The 12,372-nt window shown below is 47.0% G+C and overlaps 1 protein-coding gene across 1 annotated transcript in view; it reads right to left on the bottom strand.

Annotated features, from left to right (window-relative positions):
* Window positions 1-235: 235 nt before the first annotated feature.
* The window catches only part of clcn1b (chloride channel, voltage-sensitive 1b), a 39,292-nt gene continuing 27,155 nt past the window's right edge, over window positions 236-12,372 (bottom strand). Inside the window, exons 12-23 of the mRNA XM_080857966.1 lie at window positions 10,730-10,885; window positions 9,433-9,502; window positions 9,119-9,229; window positions 8,028-8,241; window positions 7,599-7,732; window positions 7,120-7,304; window positions 6,778-6,847; window positions 5,850-5,935; window positions 4,745-4,789; window positions 4,500-4,604; window positions 2,650-2,736; window positions 236-1,424 (exon numbers count right to left, since the gene is read on the bottom strand). Coding sequence (XP_080714092.1) covers window positions 1,050-1,424; window positions 2,650-2,736; window positions 4,500-4,604; window positions 4,745-4,789; window positions 5,850-5,935; window positions 6,778-6,847; window positions 7,120-7,304; window positions 7,599-7,732; window positions 8,028-8,241; window positions 9,119-9,229; window positions 9,433-9,502; window positions 10,730-10,885 — 1,638 coding nt within the window. The 3' untranslated portion in view covers window positions 236-1,049. The remainder of the gene's footprint in view (window positions 1,425-2,649; window positions 2,737-4,499; window positions 4,605-4,744; window positions 4,790-5,849; window positions 5,936-6,777; window positions 6,848-7,119; window positions 7,305-7,598; window positions 7,733-8,027; window positions 8,242-9,118; window positions 9,230-9,432; window positions 9,503-10,729; window positions 10,886-12,372) is intronic.

Raw genomic sequence — 12,372 nt, 5'->3', positions numbered from 1 at the left:
CCAAATGAAAATATGGAGAAAAAACAAATAAACAGACAAATGACCACATCACTGTGTAAAGGGAACATTTGTGAAAAAAATGGCAACAGCAACTGGCTTTTTTGTTATAATCATATAATAATACGTGAAATAAGACATAATAATACTATTTAGGGAAAAAAAAAGACTTTGAAAACTGTTTAGGAACATTTTAAGAAGAAATATAAGAGAGAAGACTTAGAGAACACAGAGCTATACACAAAATATTTATTATCATGATCTATACTATAAGCATCAGTAGTAACAATCATGAATCTCTACTACCTAAAACAGAAAATCAGTCCTTATGCTATAGAACAACACTGAAGAGGGTTTTGCTCCAGCCACACGTATATACACACACACACGCACATACGCACACACGCACACACGCACACACACGCACACACACGCACGCACACACACACACACGCACACGCACACAGGTTCTCATTATTGTGTATACCGCTACCCGCTAGAGCAAAACCAGCTAGCCAGTTGGACTACAGATTCACAGAAAAATCTAATTATAGGTAAACGATTTCTTTGAATGATTGGCTCATTATAAAGCATGTCGGCAGACACAGACTACATTTCATTGACTAACAAGGCACAGACTCCTTAGCGTAGCATGCATGATGCAGGACAAGATGACTCAAACGATCACAGATACCTACAGTCACCCAAGACCAGCTGGAAGATGCACAGGAAGAAAAGAGACTCTGTCCCAAAATGTTTAAAGACATAGGGGGGAAACACCTGAGTGAGATACATTAAAAAAGACTGTTTTAAAAGACTTTAAAAGAGTCTAAAAGTCCTTTTTAAAAACTATGAATTCCTGCTCCTCTCGTAGGTTTTCTAAGAGCTTGATTGGGGCACAGATCTAAGCTCCACTGGCCCCAGTACAGTGTTGTATTTTTAATATAAGAAAGGCAGAGCTAAAAAATACGAACAAGTGTTGCATACTGTATAGTGCATGTACTGTACATATGCTTTGTTTGTGTGTGTCTGTGTTTTTGAATAAGTCTTATTTAGATGGGCTCCTCATCACTCTCTCTCTCTTCACTCCGCTCCTCCACAGAATGAAAGGATGAGAGAGGGATTGCGGAGAAGGAGAAGGAGGGGGAGGGGAGGGGCTCCTCGGGTAGGCTTCCGGTCCCTCGGCTACTGTTGCCCGTGGCGACATCACAACCTGTACCTGTTGCCGTGACGAGCCTTCCCCCAGACTCATCCCTTCTGTCCCTCTTACCCCCTTCGGCCCACATCTCCCGCTCGCGGGTGGGGGAGGAGGGGGTGGAGGGCGTGTGCGGGGGCTTCTTGGCTTTCCGGCTGGCGTCCCGGAAGCTGGCGAGGGGTGGGCGCAGGCGGACACCACTGCGGGTGGAGCCCTCGATGGCTTTCTGCAGCTGAGAGATGTGGCGGTTGGAGAGAGAGAGAGAGAGAGAGAAAGGAGAGGGTGGAGAGAGAGAGAGAGGAGAGGAGAGAGAGAGTGAAGAGAGGAGAGAGGGAGTAGAGAGAGAGAGAGGAGACAGGGTGTAGAGAGGAGAGAGGGTAGAGAGCGAGAGAGGAGATAGGATGGAGTAGAGGAGAGAGAGAGGAGAGAGGATGGAGAGAGAAAGGAGAGAGGGTGGAGAGAGAGAGAGCGGACAGGAGAGAGAGAGGAGAGAGGGTGGAGAGAGAGAGAGGAGAGGAGAGAGAGAGGAAAGAGAGAAGAGAGGGTGGAGAGAGAGAGTGAAGAGAGGAGAAAGGGCGTAGAGAGAGAGAGGTGAGAGGATGGAGGAGAGGAGAGAGGGTGGAGAGAGAAAGGAGAGAGGGTGGAGAGAGAGAGAGGAGAGAGTGGAGAAAGGAGAGAGAAGAGAGGGTGGAGAGAGGGGGGGGGAGTTAGCTATGGAAACTTGACACAGGTCCAACTGGAACAAGACTGTGGAAGGGGAGCCCAGAACGCATTAGACAATAGGACAGCAGAGTAATGGCGTAGGCCAGTAAAATCCCTGTGACATTCACAAGGACCATGAGAGAGTGATGTCACCGCCGCCATAAATTTTACCACATGGTTTTACTCTTGACCCCAGAGTCCCACGGAGACTTTTTCTCTTTTTTCCTTTTTTTTACAAAGACAAACTGAAGTCAGCTTAGCATCTGAGTCTTGACTGAATAAAACCCAAGTCTTTCATACGCATTCAGCACTCTGTTAGGGCCGCATGCGGTGTAGCGGGAAATGAATGTGTGGGATTGTCAAGTCAAGGTAGTGAGGTCATACTTTTCCAGTCCCCTTTTGTTCAAGTGTACTGGCTTTTCGATTGAATACAAACACATGCCATGCTAAGCTGCTAAGCAGCACAAACATACAGACATCATTTAGCCGTTGTACAAACATGGAAGATACACAAAAGGCATCTGTTCAATGAAAGGATATTTAAACATCTTTGTAAGGGTAGGTGTAGGAAAATTAATTTCTCTGTAAACACATGAAGTCTAATACAGGTGGTGTTAGATATGGCTTGCTAAAAGCAAACATCTAGTGAGGTCTACATGAATGTGGCCACGTGACTACTGGAGTTAGGTAAACACAGGTTATATTTTACTGAAGAGGTGAAGAACAGTAGACAAAGATGACCAAATAACACTTACTTCCTTGAGGGCCACAACTCCAACCAGTTTCCCAATGCTTGTGACATATGCATGGCTGAGACCCAGCAGAGAGAATAGAGTGTGTGTCTGAGACGGAGAGAGAGAGAGAGAGAGAGAGAGAGAGAGAGGGAGGGAGAGAAAAGAGGCAGAGAGAGGGAGAGAGGAAGAGAGATGACAGAGAGAGAGGGTGAGAGAGAGGTGACAGGGAAAATTTATGGAAGAAATGGATTAATGTGGAATGCTGCCCAACTCCATTTCATATAGGCCTTCCTCACTCACATCCATTCCTTAGCTCCACCAACGTAATCAAAATTCTTACAATGCCGTAGTATTTCCCCCCTGATCAGTTTACATTTACAGGAATGTCCATCTAATCTGCCCTTCCAGCCTCTGTTTCCATAGCGCTACCGGAACTACGGACCTACAAGTGACGTAGCCTTTGGCTCTCCGCACCAATTCTGAGCCCGACAAAATAGTGACATAACTCTCAAGCAGCAGCACTGACGTTAGACCGCTAAACCAGAGATTTTCTAGATAACGCTATAAGATTATCTCAAGGTCGAGTTGAATTTTGCTTTCAAATTGCTAGCGCTCGATAAATGGCTTATGACATTTATGAGAAACCAGCACCACTATGATTAATTAAGGCCTATATTTCAGCTGACGTTTTGCTTGTGTTCATTCCATGACTTTAACCTCAACAAGCTAACGATGCAAGCCATAATTTATTTTGTTGTATTCACCACGTAACCTCCGATAAATCTTGCCGGTTTTAAAAATGGCTCTTCCACTTACGTCACGTTTATCCAATAAGCGCCAACCATCACTGCAAGCGCCACCCAGCAGTTTCAGGGCCGCACAGAAGTCCCAACCCCGGAGTAGATACTTATCTCGCTCTCGAAAACGGCCCTGAAAGAGGTTCTACAGGGGGTGGTCCCTGTAGTGGAGGAACACCTAAAGGCGAAGCTCCCCCCTAAAATGTCCGACAAGTTTCTGCAGTGGAAAAACACCTGAATATACTACATCCATTAAGGTTAAGGTTACGGTTAAGGCGTTTGGCAGATACTTTTGTCCAAAGCATCAAATCTAGAGGACCTGCAGAGACGTAGTACTGTGTATTTAGGACACAAACACAATAAACTCAATCCTGTGTGAGGAGTCCTTTGGGATGGTTTTGATGGAGTCCTCTGAGATGGTTTTTGAATCCTCCAGCAGCCAGCGTCAGCTGCTCAGAATATGAATATCCATGAAATAGTCTCATGCTGCCTGAGTCACTGTGTGTCTGATCAAAGACTGTGGGGGGATAAGCAACTGATCCAGCTTCAGCTGTGTGTCTGACTCACTCAGTGTCCTACCCAGCCATGAGATGCTTGGAACCAATAGGCAATTTAATCTCTAGATTTTCCACATACTCTCTCTTTTTATTTCGAAATGAATGGTTCCTCACATTCCAAATTCACCCATAAAAACATGTTAAAGTGATTTAGTTGTTAGTGAACAGTGAATTTGTTCTGCACCTATGGCTCGCGGGGGAGGGTGACTCAGACAACGTAAAGAGTAGGATGTTATTGGAGGTGGTGGAGATATTGACCCCCTGCCCGCAGCTGCAGCGTATAAATCTCTCTCTCTCTCTCTCTCAAGAGAGGGAGGGCTCAGCCGACAGCCCTCCGATTACCAGTCCATTACCAGCAGATATGTGGCCGCACCCGGGCTCAAATAACACACCAAGTCAGACCAAAGAGCAGGGTTCTCCTTCCAGCTGTGTCCATCAACTATATCCTCCCATGTGGACACACCATGCAGAGTCAGACACACCCCCACCCCCACCCCGAAAACCTGAGATCATTTACTTTATGCAGTGAGGTCCTCTCCACCAGCTGAAAAGGGGAGGGGTCCACGCGGATCTGCTCCATCTCGATTGGCTGGTCCAGCTCGGCCTCTTCCCAGGCTTTTATCTGCGCAAAAAGCAACCAATCAGAGCAAGATATCGTAGCGGTGCAATGAAAAGTGATTGACAGCAGGTAGATTGGTGCTGCTCCAGGTGCTGGTGTTGATCTGAGTGCAATCTTGAGTGCGTATTGATTGGGCGGGTTACCTCTTGTGTTGTCATGGTATCTGCCAATGGAGAGGGTGGGAGCTCCTATGGAGGTAGATGGAGAGAGGATTGAGAGGATTATTAATCAATAACCGATCCCTTATCCACAGCCACAAAATGGCACTAGCTGTTTGTGCAATGCCTTGTTTTCATTTAGAAGAATTTTCTAAACTTTGCAGTTAATCAAACAGCTCTATGGGAGTTTGTTATGAAGACACTGAGGGAGGTAAATATCTGGGGGTGGGTGGGGGAGAGTACTCATCATTAGTTACACTAAAAATACTCCACTGAATATTTCACTCTGTTTTGTTTCTGTAAATATTTCATCATGAGGTGTGACGCCACCTGGTGGTGATAGCGTGTTTGTTTGTGAGGCACACAGTTATCTGCAGTGAGTGCTTCATGACCAACTCCTTTCGAGACACACACACACACACACGCACACACACACACACACACACACACACACACACACACACACACACACACACACACAAACCAAAACAACGTGGGGCAGAATTCCCCACCTAGTGGTCTGATGCTGCAACAATGACTGCAGCAAAAAAAGAAAAAAAAAGAGAGGGAGAGGAAGAAAAAGAGAGACCACCCCTTCGTTGGGATGAATAATTCATGCGTTGAGATCTATGTTTGTCTGCTGTGGTGAGCCTAGAAAGAGGTAAGTGGGGTATCAGAGGCAGAAAGCCATGCGGACATGCTTCCTCGTTAATGTTTAGAGGACGAGGATGAAGAGAACTCTATGCTATGCCAAGCCGTGGAATCAAATCAAAGACTAAGTCAAGCTATAATGGGAAAAGGGAGGGGAGTGTGTGTTTTCTTGGGTGTGTTTATGACTGTGCAGCGTGTGGCCTGGTTTGTGAGTGTGTGTCTGTGTCTTTGTGTGTTTGTGTGTGTCTGTGTGTTTGTGTGTGTGTGTGTGTCTCTGTATGTGTGTGTCTGTGTGTTTGTGTGTGTGTGTGTGTCTGTGTGTTTGTGTGTGTGTGTGTGTCTCTGTGTGTGTCTCTGTGTGTGTGTGTGTGTGTGTGTGTATGTGTGTGTGTGTGTGTGCGCATTGGTAAATACGCCCCAGTGGCATGCTGCCCCTCACCTGTATTTCTGTCTGGCCTGAGGATGATGAAGATGAGGAGAAGATCCGCCGAAGATTCCTCCTCAGCGTCTGAAGAGCTCCCCTGTCTGAAGGTAGTGAAAGTGGAGTCAAAGGAGCACATCACTCGGGCAAATCCCACCCCGACCCCTGTCCCACTCCCACCCCCACACCCACCCCGTCCCACTCCCGTCCCACTCCCGTCCCACTCCCGTCCCACTCCCGTCCCACTCCCACCCCGACCCACTCCCGCCCCCGTCCCACTCCCGTCCCACTCCCACTCCCACTCCCGTCCCACTCCCGTCCCACTCCCACTCCCACTCCCGTCCCACTGCCGTCCCACTCCTGTCCCACCCACGTCCCACTCCCACCCCCGTCCCACTCCCACCCCACTTCCACCCCTGTCCCACCCTCCTAATCTCACCCTGCCCATCCTGCTACTTCACAGCCTGGAAGTGTGCCTTGAGAGGGCATTAGTGTGCTCAGTGTGTACTATACCACTAAGCACGTCATTATAATTTAAGTGAGGCTTCTGCATAAAATGCTGATGGCTCGCAAGTCTCAGTACGTGATTTTATATTCAGGAGTGTGTCGCACAGCTACAACGGGCAAAAACATGCAATTTAGAGGGTATAATGATGCCTTCTAATGATGCAGATGAAATATGACTGCAGAACCCTGACAGGAGAGTGTCGCATAAAAGGTGTATAAAATTGGACACAATTATGCGTGTGACTTTAATGGAAGATTATGGATATGAGCTTAGCGAAATGGTATAACCTTACTTTGGTATTTATCAAACAAAAATTGTATTTATCCGTAAGTCTGAAAATATCTCAGATCATGCTGTTTTTTGTACTTTTTGTGTAATACCCAGACACACACACACACACACACACACACACACACACACACACACATGACGACTCACCTTCTGTTGAGTGAGTGGGGGAATCCGGAGCTTTAGGGGAAGGAAGAGGCCCATTCCTCTCCTCTGAGGTCTGAGACACACACACACACACACACACACACACACACACACACACACACACACACACACACACACACACACACACACACACACACACATTAACAGCCACACTATAGCACGCACCCTTAGCACACACAATGACTTTACAGTTGTATCTCAGTATCTCATTTGAGTTAGGAGTTGTAGAATAGGGACTGTATTTTAGCTGTGTCTGATGTTTTATTGTTTTATGATATATAATTATATGCGTTGCTGATCACCTCCCACATCCCACTGTCTCACCTTTCCTCCATTCTCCTCTCCTCCCTCCTCATCCACAAAGGTGAAAGAGGTCTCCCACTTGACCTTTGACCCGGGGCTTTGCAGACCCTGACCCTGATTGTAGACCCGCCTCTCTGCTGAAAGCCACCAATCGCAGGCAGCCTGAAGCTCACATCTCTCAATCGAGCCCAAAAGGATCATCGATTCTGGAAAGATTAAAACATAAATAAAAAATGAGTTCTATTTTCAGTTTCCATTGACATAAGTGCTATTAATATTTCATTTTATTGTTACAAACAAATGCTTCCAACAACAAAGCTAATTCTTGTTCACAATTCCTATCCCTGAGGCAAAACACAAGACAAACACAATAAACACCATTACTGGTTGTATTGTAACACACACATTAGACAACCACAGACTTATTTTCACACATACACACACACACACACACACACACACATACACACATCTACACGCATACACATGCACACACTGACCTTTGGAGTCCACTAGCGGGATAGTCCTGAGGGAGGTGGACTGAAGGAGGTTGCTGACCTCACGGTATGTGGATTGAGCAGATAAAAACTTCACTTTCCTCACCATGATGTCCTCCATAAAGATATTATACTTGCTGAGAGAGAGAGAGAGAGAGAGAGAGAGGTGGGGTGGGGGTGGAAGGGGTGAAGAGCGAGAGATAGGGGGGGGAGGTTGGGAGAGGGGAGATAGGGAGGGAGGGTGGGAGGATGAGATAGAGAGAGAGCGAAAGAGAGAAAGGAAGGGATGGAGGGAGGGAGATAGGAGTGGAGAGAGCTGGCTTAGTGCAGTTAATCCTCCCACTTTGTACCTCTTGCTGTTTGACACGAGAGACAGCCTTCAACCCTTCATCCCCCAGCAGAGCGCAGCGCAGTGCGGCTAAGGGCGCGTACCTGATGTGGCCGAAGCCCAGCTCTGGCAGGTAGGGCAGCTTCTTCACCTGGATGATGGAGTCGTAGAGGGACGGCTGCAGGCCCTGGGCCACCATGTTGGCCAGGATCACAGCCACCATCATGGGCAGAATGTGCGAGATCTGACCCGTCAGCTCAAAGCAGATGACTGCCGTGGAGACCGTGTGCGTGACGGCACCCGTCAAGGCAGCAGCCCCTGACAGAGCAAAGCAGTGGGGGGGACAGAAGAGAGGGAGGAGAGGGGAGAAAGAGAGAGACACAGAGAGGCAGAGAGACAGACAGAAAGGGACATAGAGAGAGAGAGACAGACAGAGAGGGACAGAGAGAGACAGACAGAGAGGGACAAAGAGAGAGGGACAGAGTGAGGTAGACAGACAGACAGAGAGGGACAGAGAGAGAGAGAGACAGACAGAGAGGGACAGAGAGAGACAGACAGAGAGGGACAAAGAGAGAGGGACAGAGTGAGGTAGACAGACAGACAGAGAGGGACAGAGAGAGAGAGAGACAGACAGAGAAGGACAGACAGACAGAGAGGGACAGAGATGGACAGACAGACAGAGAGAGAGAGAGAGGTTGAAGAAGGAAAGAATGTGAGGCAAAATAAACAGTTGGAGGATAAAGACAGCAGACATTTTGCTAAATTCAAACAAAACTGTTCAAACTGTTTAAATAGCAATTCAGTGTCACAATGAGAGGTCAGTAAGAGAGAGGAGAGAGAGGTGAGGAGAAAGGAGAAAGGAGAGGAGAGGAGTGGGGGGAGAGTAAAGAAGAGTGGAGAGAGTAAAGGAGAGTAGAGGAGAGAGAGAAGAGGAGAGGAAAGACAGTATAGGAGAGAAGAGGAGAGAGAAGAAAGGAGAAAGAAGAGGAGAGAGAGAGAGGAGGGGAGAGGAGAGGAGAGGAGAGGAGAGGAGAGGAAAAGGGAGGAGAGATAGTAAAGGGGAAAAAGAGAGAGGAGAGGAGAGGAGAGGAGATAGAAGGGAGGAGAGGAGAGGAGAGGAGAGATAGTAAAGGGGAAAAAGAGAGAGGAGAGGAGAGGAGAGGAGAGGAGAGGAGAGGAGAAGAGCCCAGCTGACCTATGACTGCGTAGCCTCCAGGCAGAATGCGGTAGACAATCCCGTCAAAAAGAATCCCATTCGGGAAGAGAGTGGCCATGATCTCCCCCACCAGTCGACCAAATGCTGCCCCTGTGTGTGTGTGTGTGTGTGTGTGTGTGTGTGTGTGTGTGTGTGTGTGTGTGTGTGTGTGTGTGTGTATGTGCGTGTAAGACATCATTTTAATACATCTGTAACAGTAGACACATTCATGACTTGCAAATGACTTGTTTAAATATTGCGCGCACAAAAGAAAACACGCAATTCTGACATCATATGACGTCAGCATCTCTTACCCAGGATGAAGACAGGCATAAACGCGCCAGAAGGAATAGGCATCGTCGTGGAAACAGCAGACATCCAGAACTATGACAGTGTGAGAACCAGTAACATGATGCTCTTTATTAGAACAAGTAATGACATATTGTGTTTCATGTTAATACACTCGACATTAAAACAAACACATATAGAGAGAGACACAGACACACAGACACAAACAGACACACACACACACACACACACACACACACACACACACACACACACACACACACACACACACACACACACACACTCATAGATTATTGCTATGTATGGTGTGGTGCAGGAGGTGAACATCTGTGCTGTGTGCAGGGTCAGATGAAGGTCAAGACTGTTGAGGAAAGGCTTTTCACTGCATAAACCACTAAGGAGATACAGCTGCTGCACACCTACACACACACACACACACACACACACACACACACACACACACACACACACACACACACACACACACACACACACACACACACACTCACACACAAAGTATCACACACGTCTGCACAGCACACACAGACACACACATATACACACACACACACACACACACACACACACACACAAACACACACACACACACACACACACACACACACACACACACACACACACACACACAAGTAACACACACGTCTGCACAACACACACACACACACACACACATACCCACACATACACAGAGTTGTGAGAGTATGTTTACCTGTCTATCTGAGAGTGTGTGATTTCAAACGTCAACAAGTACATTATAAAGGGGGGCTCAGTCCTGCCTGTGTACATATGTGTGTTCGTGCACACATCCATCTGTGTTTGTGAGTGAGGTAACGGCATGTGTAATTAATACATAATGAATCCACAGGTGCCACTGGTGAGTTTCTCTATTCTTGTGTTTTTGCCTTTTCCTTATTGTCACATGTGCTGTTGTAGCTTCCTGGTTGGAGGGGTCCTAATGCCTTATGGGTAATGGCTTCACTATAAACCGTGACTGAACTGCAATTACGTACGTGTGTCTGGTAACCATGTAATAGAAATGCATGCTGATGCACCGAATCACATAAATGATGCAGAAAGCCAGCTGAAAAATTCAGAGCCTGCCTTTCTGTATGCATGTGTTTTCATTGTGTGACTATGTGAGTAAGTATATGAATGTTGGTTTTGCGTCTGTGTGTGTGTGTGTGTGTGTGTGTGTGTGTGTGTGTGTGTGTGTGTGTGTGTGTGTGTGTGTGTGTGTGTGTGTGTGTGTTAGAGAGAGAGATAGAGAAAGAAAGAGGGTACCTTCATCACAAAAAACAGCAGTAGGATGATGAAGACGCTGACTTGTGGGTGGAGCCACACAGCGGACGGCCCAAGGCCAGGTGGGTGGACGGGGCCTGATATTTTGGTCCAGGTGAAGTTATCGAACAGAGAGTTAATGGCCTCCCTCGGCATCAGCTGGAGAGAGGAGGACAGTTAGATACACCATACACCAAACCGGAGACACCACACCGGTACAGGACAGTTATTTTGGCCCAGGTGAAGTTATCACACAGAGGGCCCTATCTTGCACCCAGCGCAATTGTCATTGTCACCGACGCATGTATCATTCCTATCTTGCACCCGGCGCACAGCGCGATTTTCCCTCCAGAGGCGCGCTTCGAAATGAACTTGCGTCGACATGGGCGGGGGCGGAACAGAGAAGGCGTTTCTCTGGCGCAAGTGGTATTTTGCAGTTTCAAAACAACGCCGTGCGCCGTGCGCCATTGACCAAAAAAAAGCTGGTCTAATGTGAGGCGCAATGTCTAAAGTCTGTAACGCGTATTCAGAACGCTATTTTAAGGGCGCATGTGCTTGCCCGCACAGTATAGGACCTGTAGGCTACACTTTACTTCTGTCGTCTTCACGAGAGATTTACACCAATTGTTTGGCAAGCCATATATAATTACAAGGAAAATAAACTATTTACCACATGAGGAAATCATTGTGATATCCGTATCCAAGACATTTAAAAACTAGGCATACATCTAGCGTACACAATTGACCCAAATTATTCAGGTTAATTGAAGCTGCGTGACATTTGATTTATTGTATGGCTTTGTTGCATTTATTTAATGCCAGTATTATTATAAATCTTGTAAACTCATCTCTGTGTATGTGGACTTTATTTATGTACCTTGGGTTTGGTCAGCTGGTGCACTGGCTTGGGTGCCGATTTCCATGCCCCCAAATCTCTGCACGCTCTCAGGCGTGAGGGTAGACGTGGCGATGTCCTCTGCTGCCGTCAGATCCTGGGTCGAGGCAGATCCACCTCCCGTGAAGGCACGAGAACGTGTGTTACCTTACAGCTTGGATGTCCCACGTCTCTGGACGTCATTATAGCGTTTTCGGCAACGTTTTCGGGTGCCCCGTTGCAGAAACAATTACGGCAATATCTTGACATGCTTGCTTGACTTTGCTTACTTTTGGAGGGTTTCTCGCATCCCCATATCTATCTCCCGGCTTTTTACAAAGCCATACAATAAATCAAATGTCACGCAGCTTCAATTAACCTGAATCATTTGAGTCAATGTGTAGGCTACATGTATGCTTATTTTTAAAATATCTTGGATTTGGATATCACAATGATTTCCTCAAGTGGTAAATACTTTATTTTCCTTGTAATTATATATGGCTTGCCAAAAAATTGGTGTAAATCTCACGTCGGTCTCCTCGGCTGTGAACTTCTCCGGTCTTCCACCAGGTAATTCCGCCATCAAAATAACAAGCCGCTATGGACTATGCGCTTCTCGCTCTTAAAGGGAATGTGAAATGACGCTCGGATTGGTTTATTGCATATTACGCCCAAACCACACCTATGGCTGAGTAACCTCCTTTGGACCAACCCTTTTGACACTTGCGCTGGACGCAAGTGTGTTTTTTCCGCCGTTAAATTAGCAACTGCG

Source organism: Sprattus sprattus (genome assembly GCF_963457725.1).
Source record: "Sprattus sprattus genome assembly, chromosome: 19".
NCBI lineage: Eukaryota > Metazoa > Chordata > Actinopteri > Clupeiformes > Clupeidae > Sprattus > Sprattus sprattus.
Note: the sequence above shows the minus strand (reverse complement) of the source record. Positions and strands in the feature narration are given on the sequence as shown.